The 17,047-nt window shown below is 41.4% G+C and overlaps 1 protein-coding gene across 9 annotated transcripts; it reads right to left on the reverse strand.

Annotated features, from left to right (window-relative positions):
• Positions 1 to 643: 643 nt before the first annotated feature.
• elavl3 (ELAV like neuron-specific RNA binding protein 3) lies at positions 644 to 16,273 on the reverse strand. Of its 9 annotated transcripts, none has more exons than XM_079613015.1 (7): positions 15,879 to 16,273; positions 10,009 to 10,225; positions 9,818 to 9,921; positions 6,913 to 7,066; positions 5,844 to 6,072; positions 5,420 to 5,458; positions 644 to 4,764 (listed from the first exon to the last, which is right to left on the reverse strand). In XM_079613015.1, the coding sequence occupies exons 1-7, from the start codon at positions 15,885 to 15,887 to the stop codon at positions 4,437 to 4,439; spliced, it is 1,080 nt and encodes a 359-aa protein (XP_079469141.1). In that variant the 5' UTR covers positions 15,888 to 16,273; the 3' UTR covers positions 644 to 4,436. The 9 variants fall into 9 exon arrangements, with proteins under 9 accessions (XP_079469141.1, XP_079469142.1, XP_079469140.1 ...); XM_079613016.1 differs by having other exon boundaries at positions 2,593 to 4,764; positions 5,844 to 6,069; XM_079613014.1 differs by having other exon boundaries at positions 2,593 to 4,785; positions 5,844 to 6,069.
• Between the last annotated feature and the right edge of the window lie 774 nt (positions 16,274 to 17,047).

Genomic DNA, 17,047 nt, shown 5'->3' on the forward strand with positions numbered 1-17,047 from the left:
GAGATCAGGAGTTCTGCTTTTGATCGTTTTTTTTATTATCGTTGTTGTTGTTTGTTTGTTTGTTTTATTCGTATGTTATTCCTGGAAAATGGTTTCAGAAGAACGTTGCTAAGTAACTCTGTGTCCCTCCTAAATTAACAGACACAAAATACAACTGGTTGAGAAACAGAGTGACCACTGACCCCTTTATCTAGCTCAGCGCCATCGCCTGTCCCATCTCCCCCGCTGCGCTTTCTTAGCCACGCCCCCCTACCAACGACTATTATTTCCTAGACCGCTCTCTCGGTCGCTTCCGCAGCTCTGTGTGGCAGCGGGGTGAGGGGTGTTTGGCGAGGGACGCTGAGCCTAAGGCCTGGCTGCGGGACCAGAGCGTAGACCCGCCCCGGGCCCTGATTCACTATGGGGTTCTGAACGTGGCTGGAAAAACAAGACTGTGATTAGATTAAATAATCAAAACGTTTTCATTTAACAAGACAAACAAAACACAGGCATTAAAGGCATAACATCTAGCACACAGCATGTATGTTTATACACTTCATTAATTTAATATAGCAGTGCATTCTTTGCCTATGGAGAACTTTTCCCAAATTGTAATTCTAAAGCAGTTTTTTTTTGTTTTTGTTTTTTTTCATTTTCTTTTTTTAATCTATTTGTTCCCTTTAAATAAAAACAAAAAAGGTGTAACCACATTTTGGCAAAATTAAAAGTATTTAAACTTGCAAATATAATGAAATAAACCATAAATATACACAAAACATACTTTCATACGAGGCAATAATAATAATAATCATAATAATGATAATAAATAGTTTTTTAAGTTAACAATAAGTTAAAACTACAAGCTTAAAGTCGCCCAAATAATACAAGTTCATTGGCGCTATATTGATTTTTTTTTTTTCAAGTTTAAATTATTTATGTTGCAACAAAAGCTACCACAGACTTTTACAAACACAAACACATTTTGATTGAAAAGAAATAATTCTAACTAATTCTAAAACCTGCATACACTAAGAACGGCAACTAATTATAAATAATGGAAACAAATATAAGAAATCGTACCCAATAAAAGGAAACAAAACGAAATATTCGACCCACGTGTGTGTCCTCTATGGCAACATCAACAACACAAATACGCTAAGTTAACATGTGATTCTGATATGTAAAGGAAATCAATAAATTACAGGAAAAATGATATTCTGAAATCAACATGGGCTAAAACCGATGATATTTTAGACGGTATTCCTTTCACGGTCTTTTAGATTTGCTCTTTTCGGTACCATAGATGGCTGTTTGTTTTAGCTTGCATGGTCAGAGCACTAATAAGGGGGCGGAGGAAGGGATAATGGACATTTTTAGAGACCAGAGCTCTTGGTGCTTGTTTGATTCTCCTAATGAATCTGTTAGTTAACACTTTTTTTTGTTTTTTCATTTTGTTGTTGTTCATTACATTTGATCCTTTTACTATTCTGCAAACCATTTCAGTGTGACGTTTAATTTCTTTTTTAAAAAATATATATATCTTTTGTTCTCAGTCAATATAAAAACGAAGCACATTGCACTTACTGTTCCATAGGAAAGTTTTTTTGTCTTTTTTTAAAATGATTATTATTGAAGTTGCTCAAGCGGTGCAGTATGTTTGTTTCCTGCCATTGTCCTTGGCTCTCAGAGGGAATGGGGTAAGTGGTGTAGCTAAAGGGTTCGTTGGGACACTCAGCCAGAGGGACGACGCTAAAGACCCCACCCCCCACCCCCCTTTCGGACGCCAGACACACTACTGAGTTGCCCTGGTCACTATCTATCCCATTGCTCATTTTAGAGGGTTGACGAATCTTTACATTTAGGATTTTTGTCTCCTCTAGGGCACACCACCGATGAGTTGCGTTTGCGAAAGAAAAATGTGTTGCGATGTTAATGTGGCGTTGTAAGCTGAGAGGGGTTCACGGTATATCACAGTTTTTATACAATGGGAATGGAAAGAGTTTAGAGACACTTTGATATGTTATAATATATGTGTGCGCGTGTGTGTGTGCGTGTGCGGTCACACTCTTGCTGACTTTTTTTCCCTTCATCAGTGACAAAGCTAAAATCCCTTGGTTGGTTAGTGCTTGTGCATAGGAGCAAAATCAGGTGTTGACGATATGACGGTGGAATAGAGAAGATATGTTTTGCAGAAATAAATAAATAATAATAATAATTAAACAGTACAATGATAGACATTTGCCTTTTGTGGTGACATACTGGCGAATATAATTCACTATGGATTATTGTGTGAGATTTGATTACATTGATAAGTGCAGCTACATTGTATTATGTCAATTTCTTAACTTTTTTTGGTGCACTGAAAATGCTGAAGCGTTAAGGTGATTCTTCTTTTTCGTATTTTTGCCGATACGAGATGAAATGCTCCGGGTGTTCAATGTGACGCCATTTAGAGCTTCACTGCACCGTCATTGAAGCAACATTTTCCACTTTAGAGAAACCATAGCGTCTTTTTTCCTGCGTAATGCATACATTTGCCTGTCTGCTGATTCTTTTTTTTTTGTTTTTGTTTTTTTGAATGTTTCGTATTTCTCTTTTTTTTTCTGTATTTTTGAAAATGAAATGGTTTCACTGCATGTAAGTCTTAGTCCCCAACCCTCCGATCCCCTCCCTTTACACCGCAGACTGGCCCTCTCTCCCCAAAGTTGAAAACTCTGAAAATAAAAGCCATGCGGTGTGTCCAAGGATTTCCACGATTTAAGAATCTGTAAAAATGTCGCACAAGGTCTTGTTTTTTTTCCGTAGATATAAAAATATATTAATCTCTAATGTAATCCTTTCAAAGAGATCATTGTCCTCTTTGGCTAACACAGCGTTATTTAGAAAAGCAAAATGTCACTTGATTTGAACACACATTTACATCTTTCAGTTCTTTTCTTCATATAATGTGAAGTTTTGCAATTTTTACAGCAATGTCTCTCCCCATGGAACGGTTTAGTTTGTTTTACCACAGGGCTGTGGACAGCTTGGGCATTGTCGTTATTGTATCTAGGGAATTTTTCTTTTCTCAAAATACTCAAATTATGAGTATTTTAAGAAAAGATTCTCTCTTTTTTTAGCTCATGTGGCTGCGACTTGCTTTAAAGGGCCTTGAGGACACAAAATTTTATTTTATGTTTGATATGTAGCTGTTTAGATATACAAGGGCTGCTAAAAAAAAAACGGTTTGGGAAAAGCGAATTATAATGGGATTCCTTTTAGTGAATAGAGCTAAATGTATGAGAGGTTATGAAGAGCAAGGGCGACCAATCCCAGTGGCCCCTGACCACCATAACTGCTCACATGTACGTCTCAAAGAGCTGACGCAGAGCCTTTCCTACTCTCAAGCCATTCAAAGCTGTTTAAAATGGTCTAATACAGTTTTAATACAGTTTTAGATTTTAGATTTTGCAGCTGGACTTCATAATTGGTTTGAAATACTTTCAAAAGAATTCCAATACCATCGCCATGGGAACACAGTCGAAATGCCCCTAGTTACACAGACAACTGCATGTGGTGGAATCGATTCTAAATTCTAACTATAAAACTCAGAGTGGAAAGATACGTGGAGATTCTAGGTCGCCATGTTTTGTGAAGTTTTGCTATGCCCTCTGGTGGAGCTACGTGTGTGTGTGTATGTGTGTGTTGGTGTGCGAGTGTCTCTGTGATGAAAGTTGTCTTTCGGCGTGCTGAGGTGATTGTGATGACCCCCGGGTGACCTCTCGATTTGTGACTACCATCCACACAGTTTGTTCAGTTGCTGTTGGGTTTGAACCTCGAGTAAGGTGTGTGTTTGGTGCCATAAGGCAAGGTTGCAACCTAATGTAGAGCCAGGAAACCGTATTCAAAGTTCTAGAAAATGCTTACATTTTTGGCTATTATAACCACCTTAAATGTTGAATATATAGTTATATCATAATATATATGAGAACACTGTTTTTAATCATTTTTCTCTTTAAAAAAAATCACTGATTCAAAATGCCCAAGTGTAAAAAAGTGACTACATCCTCTGAAGCCAGACAGGAGAGTTACCGGGGCAATATTTTGGGTAAATTGCACATATTTGATTTACTTTTTTCTTTTTCTTTGACCAGTTCTCACTTTGCCTGAATTAAATTAAATCTCTGCAGACATTCTCTGTCACATTCATTAGACTGTCCCTCCTCATGGATTTCCCCAGCCTCGCCTCACACCTCTGCTAATTCAATACAGGCAAACATTGGGAAGGACTAGCATGTTGTGTTAAGAGAAAAGAAAAACAACTCTACTTGTGTATTTTTGTTCGAAACAACTAAACGTGTGTGTGTGTGTGTATGTGTGTTAGAGAGAGACTCAGTCCAGGCCCATGTAGAGTGAATGTACAGGGAGCTCAGTAGCTCCCCCTACATGTTAAAGAGCAGTAGTGACTAGGCCTTCCTTCAAGCCTTGTGCTGCTTGCTAGTCTTGAAGGAGACCTGCAGGACGCGGTCGCCCAAGCGGTAGCCGTTCAGGCTGGCGATAGCCATGGCTGCCTCGTCGTAGTTGGTCATGGTGACAAAGCCAAAGCCCTTACATTTGTTGGTGGTGAAGTCACGGATGACCTTGACATTTGTGACGGCGCCGAACGGCCCGAAGAGCTGCCACAGGACGCTTTCGTCAGCTTCAGGGGACAGGTTGTAGACGAAGATGCACCAGCCAGCTCCAGTGGGCCCGGTCAGGTTGACGCCGGCTAGACTGGTCATGCTGTCAATGGTTATTGGGGAGAATCTGGGGAGGAAAGAAGGAGAGCTACCATGGGTGTCATTCTGAAGTTCAGCACAGCGTGCTTCTCATTACCACATGCTCCTGCCATTTTTGTCTCTTTGAGAAGCAGACGCTCGATCTCCACAGCCTATGTAAGAAAATGGCCAGCTATCATATTATCTAGTCATATTATCTGGTGACCAAAACCAAACTAGTCATATTCCCTGTTAGAAATAGTACACGTAGTTCACAATGTTCAACAAAATCACGATACTAAGCAAAACAGAAACCTAGAGAGGGATGAAGGCAAATCAGAAACAAATCAACGGAAAATTGGAACTAACAGAGGAGACGCAAACGGAACCTTGTATGTCCATGCTGGTGGAAAAAAAGAACATTAAAGCAACCAAAACTGAAAAAAAAAATAATGTTAGTTCAATACAGAAATACAGTTTGATCAAGGAATCAACCAAAAGAACAAAAAGGTTCAACAAAGCCATGCCAGAATGTCCTGCTGTGATATCAGCTAAGTCAATCTAGTCTACTGTAATGGTGCTTTCTCACATCAATCTCTAATGTTAATCCTTAAATCAGCAGGTGGTATTCCGGGCACCTTGTTTGAGCTTGTTTAGGCATGGATGCTTTTGAAAGGACACCTTTTTTTATTTTTTTAAATTACCTCTTGACTCCGTAGCTGGCGTTTAGTAAATTGTCGAGTCTGCAATGCAAGAGGGAGAGTGACGGAGGTGAAGATATTAGTTGCAAGATCCAACAACCAGAGCAAAGCGTTTTCATGGAGCCACTTCAGCCACCAGGGGGAGCTCTTTACCAGGCACCGCATCCACCAATCAGCAGGCGCGGCTCGCCCATCGCACTGATGCAGTGCTTACAGAGCCCTCAGGCGATGGATCGAGAGTACTGCATGTTTGTGCTTCTGAATGCATCCGTGCCATGACTGATTCACGCACACAGGGCAGTTATTTAGAAAAATGTACACACTGCCTCAGTTAGACCCATTGTGATTTGTCAATCCCCCTGATGGCGTGAACGAGAGGGAGAGTAGGCAGCGGTAGGGGTGTGTGGGCTGAGGGTGGAGGCAGTACCTGAAGCGTTGAGTCTGGTGGTGCAGAGGGCCGGTGTAGCGGCGAGCAGCTGTCTGGTAAAGTTGGGTGAGCAGGGCCTGTCCCGTCTTCTGACTGGGGTTGTTGGCGAACTTCACGGTGATGGGCTCGGCGGCACCCAGCGGCTTTTGACCGTTCAGGCCTTTGATGGCCTCCTCTGCCTCATTTCGTTTATCGAACCGAATGAAACCTACTCCGCGCGATATACCTGCTCCGGACAGAAAGCGACGTAATGTAAGCACCGTGAATTTAAAAAAATGGCAGATAAGTCATGTGGACAAAGGGCTAAACCAGACTTTATACTATAGTGCTTTATGATCTACTCTATAAAGCAGACAAAGAAAAATGTTAATGTAAACATGCAAAAAAATAAATATATATATATATATATATATATATATATATATTATAGTACAGTATAGTATAGTAAAAGAGGAAAAAAAATATGGGCTGGACTTCCATTTGGAATTTGGCTTTTGGTTAACATAAAATAAATTCAAACTGTATTAAAAAACGATGTAGATTTTAAACCCGGAAGACGAAAAATGGCGTAAAAAACATAAAACTTAACCAGTTTTCCCATACAATTAGATCTAAGACATGCTAAAATTGTCTCCAATAATGTTCAACACTCATACCACTGTTAAAATATCAGAAAAGTTAGTTTAGGGTTTCATGACCATTTAAAGAGAAAAAAATATGGGCGGGACTTCCATTGGGAATTTGGATTTTGATTAACATAACATTTATTAAAACTATATAGCCATTCAAAAAAGACATAAAATGACTACAACTTTAACTAAATTAAAATAAAATAAAAACTAATTCTAAATATTATTAAAAATAACAATACTATTTCAATTATACTAAATGAACACTGCCAAGAACGTGCATTAAAAATGTAAATGGGGTCAATTTTGAGTTCATGTTGACTGTGAAGCATATAGCCTACCCTAGTTTTTTTTTTTTGCGTCACATCCAGAGCTTTAATTAGATTTGTAATCCTCCCCCAGGGTGCGTACGTTGTTTGTGGAAGTGAGGTAACGTTTACCTGTGACCTGGTCTACCAGGATGCGTGAGGTGATGATCCTTCCATACTGGGAAAACAACTGCTCCATGTCTTTCTGACTCATGGTTTTGGGCAGCCCGCTCACATACAGGTTGGCATCACGTATGGAAGCTGAGCTGGGTCTGGCGTAGGACACCTACACACACAAAAATTGGAGCTGCAGTTTAGGATTTGTAATATTATTAAGAAGCATGCATCAAGACAGCTGTGACAGTCCTAAAACTCCCAGCAGTGCAAAACTTTCAAGTGTAGTCGAGGCGGATATATGTCACAGCAGTGCCACGCTCAAAGGCGAGACATCCGCCCACTCTCTCTCATCCCTCCTTCCTTGAAATCCACGTCTCTTATCCGCACTTCACTCGAACCAAACCCGGTTCCCTTATTAAACACTACTTCAGCTTCGCAGTGCTCCTGACAGCAGAAACACGAACCCACTCTGACATTCACACTCCCCCACCCCCCAAGACACTTCGACACCCTCTGAGCTGATTTGAGACCAGCTAGTCGTGAGGAAAATTTGATATCATGGGCTGTTTTTCTAGCCGGTGATTTTCCACAAGACAGCAGCATTTAGAACCTGTTCCGCTTTGGGATGTGTCATGTAATATAAAGTCCAATTAGGCATTTGTTTTGACGTTCAAATATTCATCTCATTTTTATATTCCCCTCCATATTTCCTAAAAATCCCCCACCGAGCCGTCTTAGTCGTATTTGAGATGCGAACAGATTTTTCTCATAAAATATGTATATTTATGAGTTTCTGGAGGAAAGGGGCTGACTTTGATTGATGGTGTCAGTGTGTGCGCATGTGTTTTTTTGAGATAAAGAGATTGGCCCCCTCCTTCTTCTCCATCTCTCCTTTGTCTTCTCTCTCAAGGGGAAACTGCTCCTCTGGCAACCGGCAAACCAAGTAAACAGATTACAAGATGTCCAGCGTCCCTGACAACTCCCTAACACACGCCCTCACTAAATACCCAATGAAAAAAAAAAAGCAAATCAAATAAAAAGCTCAATACCAATTCATGCTAATGGAAAAGCACCATCCTCACTTTCCAAAAACTGTTTTTATTCAACAGTTTTTCACACAATTTATTCTCATTTATGTTACTTATATTATTGTACAAAAACTGTACTACCTTTACTCTATTTTTTTTTTCTATTTGTTTATACTTTTGTATATAATTTATTTTTCTATATTATCTCTTTTTACTTATACTTTTTATTATCTTTCCAAAAATATATGTCATAGACTTTGTTCATATGGTCTTTTTCATCTAAATGAATTTAATATATTTACTTTATATTATTTTTCTAAACATTTATTTTGCCTTAAAGCCTTACACTTTTTTACTGAAGCCCCCCCCCCACACACACACACACACTTATTTACTAATATATTTTTAATCTAAATCATTTAACTTTATGCTGAATAGAATTTAATATAAAAAAAGTAGATTTTTTTTCTTAACATTTATATTGCCTTAAAAACCTTAACCCTTTATAACCCTAACCCTATCCTGTTTCCAATGCTCTTTTTACTTATTTACTAATATCATTTATCTTTAACCATTATCTTCAATGGCGGGTTCTTGAACAAAGCATTTAATTTCACGGATTTGAATCTGCTGACCAATTATAAAATACATGTTAAGCGAGTAAACTTGTTTTTATAATAAATAGGAGTCTGTTCTAAACGTGTTCAAGACATTTTACAACGCCCAGTCAAGTTATAGCATGCTTCGCCATCAGACCTTGGCAGAATGATGTGTTTTTCCACCATATGCGTGTTTGAGTCTTGCAGGCCAGTATGACTAAGCAGCGGTATTGTTGAGGTAGGGGTGTAATTGTGCAGTGAGTGGGTGAGTGAGTATACAGCAGAGACTGGAGGGGGGAGATCTATTGGAGGGATGGGATGCTGCCCCATAATTAACCCTCTCCCTCTCTCTCCCACAGTACAGATGGTGCCTGCAGCCCATATGGCTCCTAATCCTGTCATTGGCATTCGGCTCCCTCCTAGCCTTTGCTACTGCGCCCCGTCACCCTCCCTCCCTCCCTCCCTCCCTCCCTCCCTCCCATCCTCGCTATCGTCTCTACCTTTTTAACAATGCCGTATTGACATGGAAAATATGACATTTGCCCAGCTTAAGGATTTGAGGGCAGTGGGCACACGAACGTTGAATGTCAGAGAATGATGCTGGATGAATGCACTGAACAAACAAGACGATTAAGACAATAGCAATCGGTTTAAATAACTACGCCAATAATGTTCGCCCATGGCCTGCAGTCATTATTCACTGGAATAACGGTGCGTAATTGGACTGTATGTTTTGCTAATGACTATAAGGAATGAAACTGCTCTGTATGCGTGCCTATATCATACAGTTTACATCTACATCTCCAATATGAATGCATGCAAGCACACGCTAAGTCCGCAGAAGCTGCTTAACTGCGGATTCTTGCGGATTTGTTGCCATCTTTGATGTGTGGTGATCAGGTGGAGAAGTGGACCGACTGTTTAATCTCTCACTTTCAGAAGCCCAAGCAGACCTTTCCCCACCCCAAACCCCAGCTGAATTGGGGACAAAGAAGGCCCTAATTAGCCAAGATTGGAGGCAGATGGGGCTCTCCTCGCTGACCTCCAAGCCTCACATTGCGTCTCCCTAATTACATTTCCATCACAATCACCTCTGCACACAACCCTTTGCTTTCTGACCTCCACTTTCTCTTTTCTTCTGCTCCTTTTGTCCCCGCCACGATTCCTCCCACCGCCCCTCCCTTTCACCTCCCCTCCTGCTGTCACGTCTGTCTTGGGCTCTGCTTCATTCCCTGCTTCCTCCCCATCGAGCGATTTGAGGAGCTTGGTCTCGGTGAGGACGGGTTCTCTTACTTTGATTGTTTTGGTCTGCAGTTTGAGACCATTGAGCGTGTTGATGGCCTTGTCGGCATCATTGGGATCCACGTAGTTTACGAAGCCGTAACCCAAACTCTGGCCTGCAATAAGACAAACAAAAATGCACTTGAAAACCACCCTTCAATGCAAAACATTTCCTACCGAATCAAGATATGCCGCGTTGTTACCTGTGATCTTGTCTCTGACTAGTTTGCAGGACTCGATTTCTCCGATACTGCCGAACAGGCTCTTGAACTCCTCCTGGGTCATGTTCTGAGGCAGGTAGTTGACAATCAGGTTGGTTTTGCTGTCGTCCGCGGCACCGTTAGTGCTAATGACAGGGCCGTTTGGCAGGCTGGTTCCGCTCGGACCATTGGACACCTGAGTTTCCATGGTGCTGATTATCTGCAGGTGGAGAAATTACAAATTAAGACCAAGACAGTGCAGTTTGGGTGAAAACGCATAATTTGAGGGGCGTCCTCGTTGAGAGGTTAAAAATCAAATGTGTCTGAGGGGTAGAGGGCTGGAGGAGAACAATATCCCACCTCCCCTCCTCCTATGACCTCCTCCCTCACTTCAACTCTCTCCATCAGCCCCTGGCCCTGCAGATGTCACAGTCCTTTCGCTCTTTCCCAGCCCCCCTTTCTGCTATCCAGGGTCAAACAGCGTTACATCACTAGCCTCTGAGAGGATGACGGTGTGGGCATGAGAATTGTTGTCAGTTCAACTTTCCTAATAGAATTTTTCTTAATTTCTTTAAAAAAATGGTAGTCTAGACAAAAGAAGATGGCGTTGGCACCTTGTTTATGTGAAAAGCCAGAGTGTGTGTGCGCGTCTGGGTCTTCGGTTCATTCGTGTTGCTGTGGAGCACATGATCTTTAATTTGGCCTATAGGGGATTTTCAACGAACAGATGTATGCAGGTTGTAGACGCTACTTCTGTCTTTAACGGTCCCTTTCTGTCACAACGCACGACTGGATTTCTCCTCATCGTACCGCAAAAGATCCGTCCCTTTTTATTTCTTGTGTGAATTATTATTATTATTTTCTTTTTTTTTACATTTTCCCCAAGGCTGGTACTCTCTAGAATTTACAAATTGGCATGTGTAATATATGTTCATATATTAGTCATCGTAAGTTGACTGAAAGCAGTCTTCCCTCGGAACGGCCCCTGGGGTGGAACAGGGTGTCTTAATTAACAATGCATCCGTGATTTTTTTTTTTCTTCTTTTTTTGGATCCCCACAATCAACAGGCACAAATCATATGCCACAAGTGTTCTTCTGTTTTTACACTCTCAGGAAGACAAAAAGGTACAAAAGCTGTCACTGGACTGGTCACCTTTTCAAAAGGTACCAATATGCACCATTTATATGTTCCTTTTGAAAAGGTACCAGCCCAGTGTCAGCTTTTGTACCTTTTTTTTCTGAAAGTGTATGATGCAAATAATTAATAATAGGAATGTAATTGGAAATGAAACGATGATGATGATATCCAATTAAGCATTAACGATCAGATGCGCAAACAGGTGAATTCCTAATAGTGTGGGTAGTCTGTTCTTTTGTTCTACCTTCAGTATTGCCTCTTTAACGCTCTCTGTCTCTTCAGTGGAATGATTTATTCTTGCCTTGAGCCTTACCTCTAACCAGGTTGCCCAGGTAACAGCAGCTTGACGACTGTTGCTATTGGCTGGCTTCTAGACTTTTAGCAAACCTCACACATATGTGTGCATGTCGTATGTGCACTTGGAGTTGTGCGTTCGAGAACTAGTGCTCGGTTAAAATCCCTTTTTGTCTCGCATTAATAAAATAAGCTTTCGGGGCTGCCAGAATTTATATCTCAGGCAAATTGACACTGACAAGGAGAAAGCTCAGGGAGGCGAGTTATTAAAGTGCTGCAAACATGGATCTAGGCAATTTCACTGCCACCCGAGCAGGAATTTCCAAGAAAAGGTCGTTCGTTTGATCAATCAAATAGCGATAAAATGGCATCTTTTGTGGCAGTAGCCCATAGCCTGTATAGTTCAGGAAATATCTCGGGTTCAGAACGTAAACCTACTCAAACAGGCGCTGTCTAAGCGTTGACACAAACCGAGCGAGTCTTGACACAATGTGACAGGATCAGGGCAAATGTGATTCGTGAACTGAAGTGAACCTCCCTATGGCAAGCCACCCATCCTCAGCGACGAATGTAGTGAGTTACACAACGCACAGGCTCTTCGGCCACACAGACTGACACGTACACTCTCTTACAGCCCAGATACTGTCGCCAGCACAGCAGAGGTAGAGGTTGATGAGCGCTTCATCCCAAAAATACACGACTCGCAGAGACAGGCGAGAGACTCCTTCCACTGTGCTCCTTTAGCATCACACACCTTAACAACTGTCCCTGAATTTTACGCTATTAAAAATCGGGCTTACGAAACAAAACGTGGCCAAGCAAGCAGGCTTTGACGTTCCTGTCCCAGCCTGTACTTTTCTATTTCTGGGAGAGTTCTCCCTCAATATTTAATGCACTGCATCAGCATCGCCTACACAAGGACCCAGACTCACACGCAAACAAGAGCCCTGCATCTCGTATACGCAAAACCTATTACCTTCCCACCAGCGCACTGATCAGGATAAATGACTGCAAAGATTCCTCTTAGTGAGTCTGTAATTAGAGTCTGCTGAAATGACCGTCAAGCCTTGACAGTCAGACAGAAGGGGAAATTTCATTCGTTTTCCCCCCTGAAAAAATGTCCTGTTGAATGTCACAATGCACAAATGTAAGAAGCCACTTGGTTTAACTGCTGCCATATGTGTTAGATGAAATAAAAATATAGATTAATTATAAGTTAAAATACATTTCCATTATCTACAGTCATAAACGCATCATGCCAGAGAACGCTATTTACAAACATTTCTGAAAGCAGCATGAGATAAAGAGCAAGCTGACTGTGAAGAGTATCGGCTCACGTCACTTCCTTTAATGTCCCTGTGCAGTGAGTGAGGAAGCCATTTTCTTAAAATAAACACAGTCTTGCACAAGATCCGGTGAGGTAAACAAATAAAGCATAAGGCTGATCTAATCTGTAGCTGTATGTATCATGTCAACGTTAATTTTCAGACTGCCAGGGTCAGCCAGCGATTCCCAGCATTGTCTGCTAACGTTAGGCTGTGGAAAATGAATCTGTATGCTTGACATTTCTGATGCCTAATGCAGACCTTTAATTTTTATCATTTGTATTTCGTAAGCGAACGTGTCTGGACGAGCCTCCTGACTGAAATGTGAACGCTGGATTGCCAATAGGCTGTTTCAGTAACAGATTACAGGATTATCTTAAACAAAAGGCATTAGCCACACTCTCACTGCAGCTTAAGGGATCACAGTGGCAGCTGTAAAACAACAGGACACAAGTCAAAACTGAACGGATAAACCATTATCTTTTTGTTTTTTGTTTGTTTTTTACCGGTGAATTGGGTTAATTTTGCTCATGAAATTTGGAGCGCGAAAGATCGTCGACTTATCGCGCGAATGCACAATTATTTCTTATATTTCCCTATTAGCATTATTTTTTTCTAATTTATTTACCACTTTAAATTATTAGTAATTTTGCAAGAACGCCAGAAAACGTTTAACAGAGGAAAGGCGCTAGCAGTGTTAATGCTACTCTTTGGTCGCTATCCAGAGTGCTGAATTCGGGAGTGGCTCGGCATGGGCAACCTTCAAAATATCCTTGGTGCCGCGGACTTCATTTTATCAGGTGGACATTAAGCTCTTGATGTCGTCTTTATAAATAAACACCTCTACGAATCGTTTAAAATCGTTATCCTCTCGTCCTTTGATTGGACAAGTGCGCGTGTGCTCTGTGGGCATTCACAAATCCGAGCTCCTTTTTGCTGAATAAACGTATTGACACAAGCGAACAAAAGAGCCACCCGTTCCTCCTCTACAGAGACCATGGCAGCACTATGAATATTAATGTAAACAGTAGCGCTTTGTGTCGAGGCCAGAGGCTGCGGGACTCTCCGGGAACAATGAACATTGCAACTGCCTTCACTTTTACTTATTCTACAAGTCAATTTATTATTATTATTATTAATAATAATAATAATAATAATAATAATACAGTAAACATAATACAAAATATAGCTCATATACATTTAAACATCAACAATCTCATTTAATAAATGCCTTTAGTCTTTCCTTTATATGTAGATGTAAAAAATTATTTAAATTAAAATTTTAACTTAAATGGCCTGGTCATAATATTTAGCAGTTAATTTCATAATTTTGCCTATACAATCAGTGTGGCCTATGTACTGTGTAGCCTAACTGAGCGGTTCGATTCACAATAGACGAGGCCTGTGATCCTTTAACGTGCACGCCCCTGACAGTTTAAATACTGTCCAGCATAACGTTTTTTTTAACGCTGTATTTTTCTTGGATTAACAACCCTCTTTATTAACGGTTAGTGTGGAGCTCGTATGTTTAGACCGTTGTGTTGTGTTGTCTATCGTTGTGATGTCCTTGTCCTTGAATTGTGTACGCGCCTGGAGAAGGTTATCTGACTCAACGGTTTTATGTGCTTGGCACTGCGGTAGAGGCTCGTGCTCACGGAGGACTGCGGAACAACAACCCGAAGGGCCCGTCGTTCATTCATCACACATCTATTGAGAATATAAATGAAAGGGAAGCACGTCGTTTCGTATCGCCTTTTGTTTGAGGTCACTATAAAAAAAGGCAGGCTGTCCTACACCGCAGACAATTTGTCAGGAACAGAGGCCTCTAACCTCAAACGCAAAATGACAGGTGGTTTGTGTAATTTTTAATAATATTAAATTAATAATTACAAATTGAGTCTTCATTGTAACGAATCTAGCGTTTAGTATAGCATATTAGCCCTCACGTCTTCTGGCAAGACACAAAGACAATTAACCTGACAATACGCTTCATGTAGAGCAGGCCTGAAAAGTTAAACGTCATAAATGAATCCTAACATTTTAATCGCTCATTCATGGATACGTTTCAAACACCTGTTCTGTTTACATGAGCTGTTGTTATTGTTTTCACAGAAAATCTACGTGAAGATGGTGACTCTGAGCTCGTGCCATCGCTGTCTTCTTTTCGAGAAGACACGCCCAAAAACGCTTTCCCTCAGGCCTTTGTATTCTCCTCATATTGCTTATTTACACTCTCAGTGTCGTTATTTTTTTGGAGAGAAAAGGACGGAAACGCAACTCAAGAAGAAGTCGATGACATTTGGCCGTTTCCATACGTGACATTTGGCCGTTTCCTCTCTCGCGATCTCTTATGTAGCATCGCAAGCCTTAGGAATTTTGTCCTGCCTGATTCAATCCAAACCAGTGGATGCATAATATCTCCCATCCCCCTCTGAGTGACTCGACCCTTTTCTTTGCCTTTGCTCTCGATGGGCTCTCAGCCTCCGAGGCATCGTGTTTTGTCTCAGAGATTCAGTCTCGAGCATCCTTTCTGAACGAGGCATCTGCCCTCTTACGCCCTTCTGCCTCCGCCGCACCTCAGCTATTTCTGAGGAATTCCTCAGCGCTCTATGTTAATAATGGCTAATTATCGCTTGAATGCGTTTAATTAACGGATGTAGAAATAAATGCATGTTGCGAAGGGTTTCGCGTATTACGCATTACGATTCAAGACGAATGGTTCGTGCGGCTGGAGAAAGCAATGTTTTGATTCCCCTCATAAAACGAAGCGAGCTCGGCTAAAGCGATGCTCGCGCATGCCTGTATCACATTACTTAAATCCTGGGCTAATCGTTAATCTTATTTACGGAATCCGCGATTAGATGTGCTAGTATGTTTGCGTTTTTGACCAAATGCTGTGTATAGCCAATAATTTGATTCGCTTGTATTTAAATAGCCTATATTTGAAGATGAATTTTAATGTCTAATTAGCCTATATTTTTGCTTTCTCAATTTTAATGTCTCGCAAAGCTACATGCTGTGAGGCTGTTAAAATTGATTTTCTGGTGGTGCTGTTATTGTTTTGTTATGAGACAGACCAAATAAAGAAGAAGAAGAAGAGAGAAGGTATACGTACAGTAACCATTCTTGATGTACAAAGATGATAGTGATCTAGGTCCTTCGATTTGCAGGTCTTCAGGCCGACTCGCAGATATTACGCCGTGGTGTGGCTCGAGAAATGCAGATGTCAGTTTTCCAAACGAAAAGAAAAAAAAAAGAAAAAGGAAAAACGACAGTCTTCGCCCAGGAAATCTCAGCCCGTGCGATTGTAGGTTTCCTCAGTAGTGTGAAAATGAGGAGAAGGGGGTTTTCTTCAGGATGATGATGAGAGAGAGATTTCTCTCCGTGTGGCGTGGGCGATGGTTCAGAAAAAAAGAGAAGCAGTGATCCCCAGTAGGGTGTGTCCAGGGGAGGGTGTTGTGGATCTGCTGTTGTGTGTGTATTTCCCAGCTCCTCGCAGGCTCCTTCTGTGCCTCTGCTGCAATGTTCTTCTTTTATGTGTCCTTCTGGCTGCCAGAGCTTGCTGCTGATTGGCTAATTGCGCAGGGAGGGTACTACATGGCAGCCATTGCAATGCGCTCCTCTCCCATTATCCCCTTCAGGAGAGATCACCGAGAGCCCCCCGTCCCTCCACCATCTCTCCACTCTTTCCTTTTGCCCTCCCTTTCTTCCTGGCCCCCAACACGCATGCAGAGCGGAGTGAATAGAGCTCCACCTGCACTCCGAACAGATGGGTGCAGAAAAAGACAGGAGCCATGCTTTCTCCTTCTCTTTGCCCCTCTCTCTCTCTCTCTCTTTCTCTCTCTCTCATCCCCTTACTCATGCCTCAGTTTTTTTCCCTTTCTTGATTTCACATTATTTGTCCTTGTAGCGCAGGCCTTCTTCTCAGATTCCATCCTGTAGTCTGGCGCGCTGCATTTTCTAAGAAAACTGAGTAAATGGCGTGAGTAAGTCTTGCCGTTTGTTCAAGAACGAGAATGCAGAACGGCCGTGCGAAGGCATAACTGTGTGAAGGTCATTTCTGGACATAACACGGCCCACTGTTTAAATACCCGCCTGTACTTGTTTAACCTTTGATGTATTATCATGTCAGATGCGTGTTGAATGCGTAGATTACATAATCACACAAAGGCCAAAGCCTACAATGAGAAAAATCGCCTTATTTATCATACAATATGGATTAAGACATCATCTTGTGTGTCGGTGTCATATAGATGTCACACATTATTAATTGTTGTTGTTGTA

The sequence above is a fragment of the Phoxinus phoxinus genome (assembly GCF_949152265.1).
Source record: "Phoxinus phoxinus genome assembly, chromosome: 1".
NCBI lineage: Eukaryota > Metazoa > Chordata > Actinopteri > Cypriniformes > Leuciscidae > Phoxinus > Phoxinus phoxinus.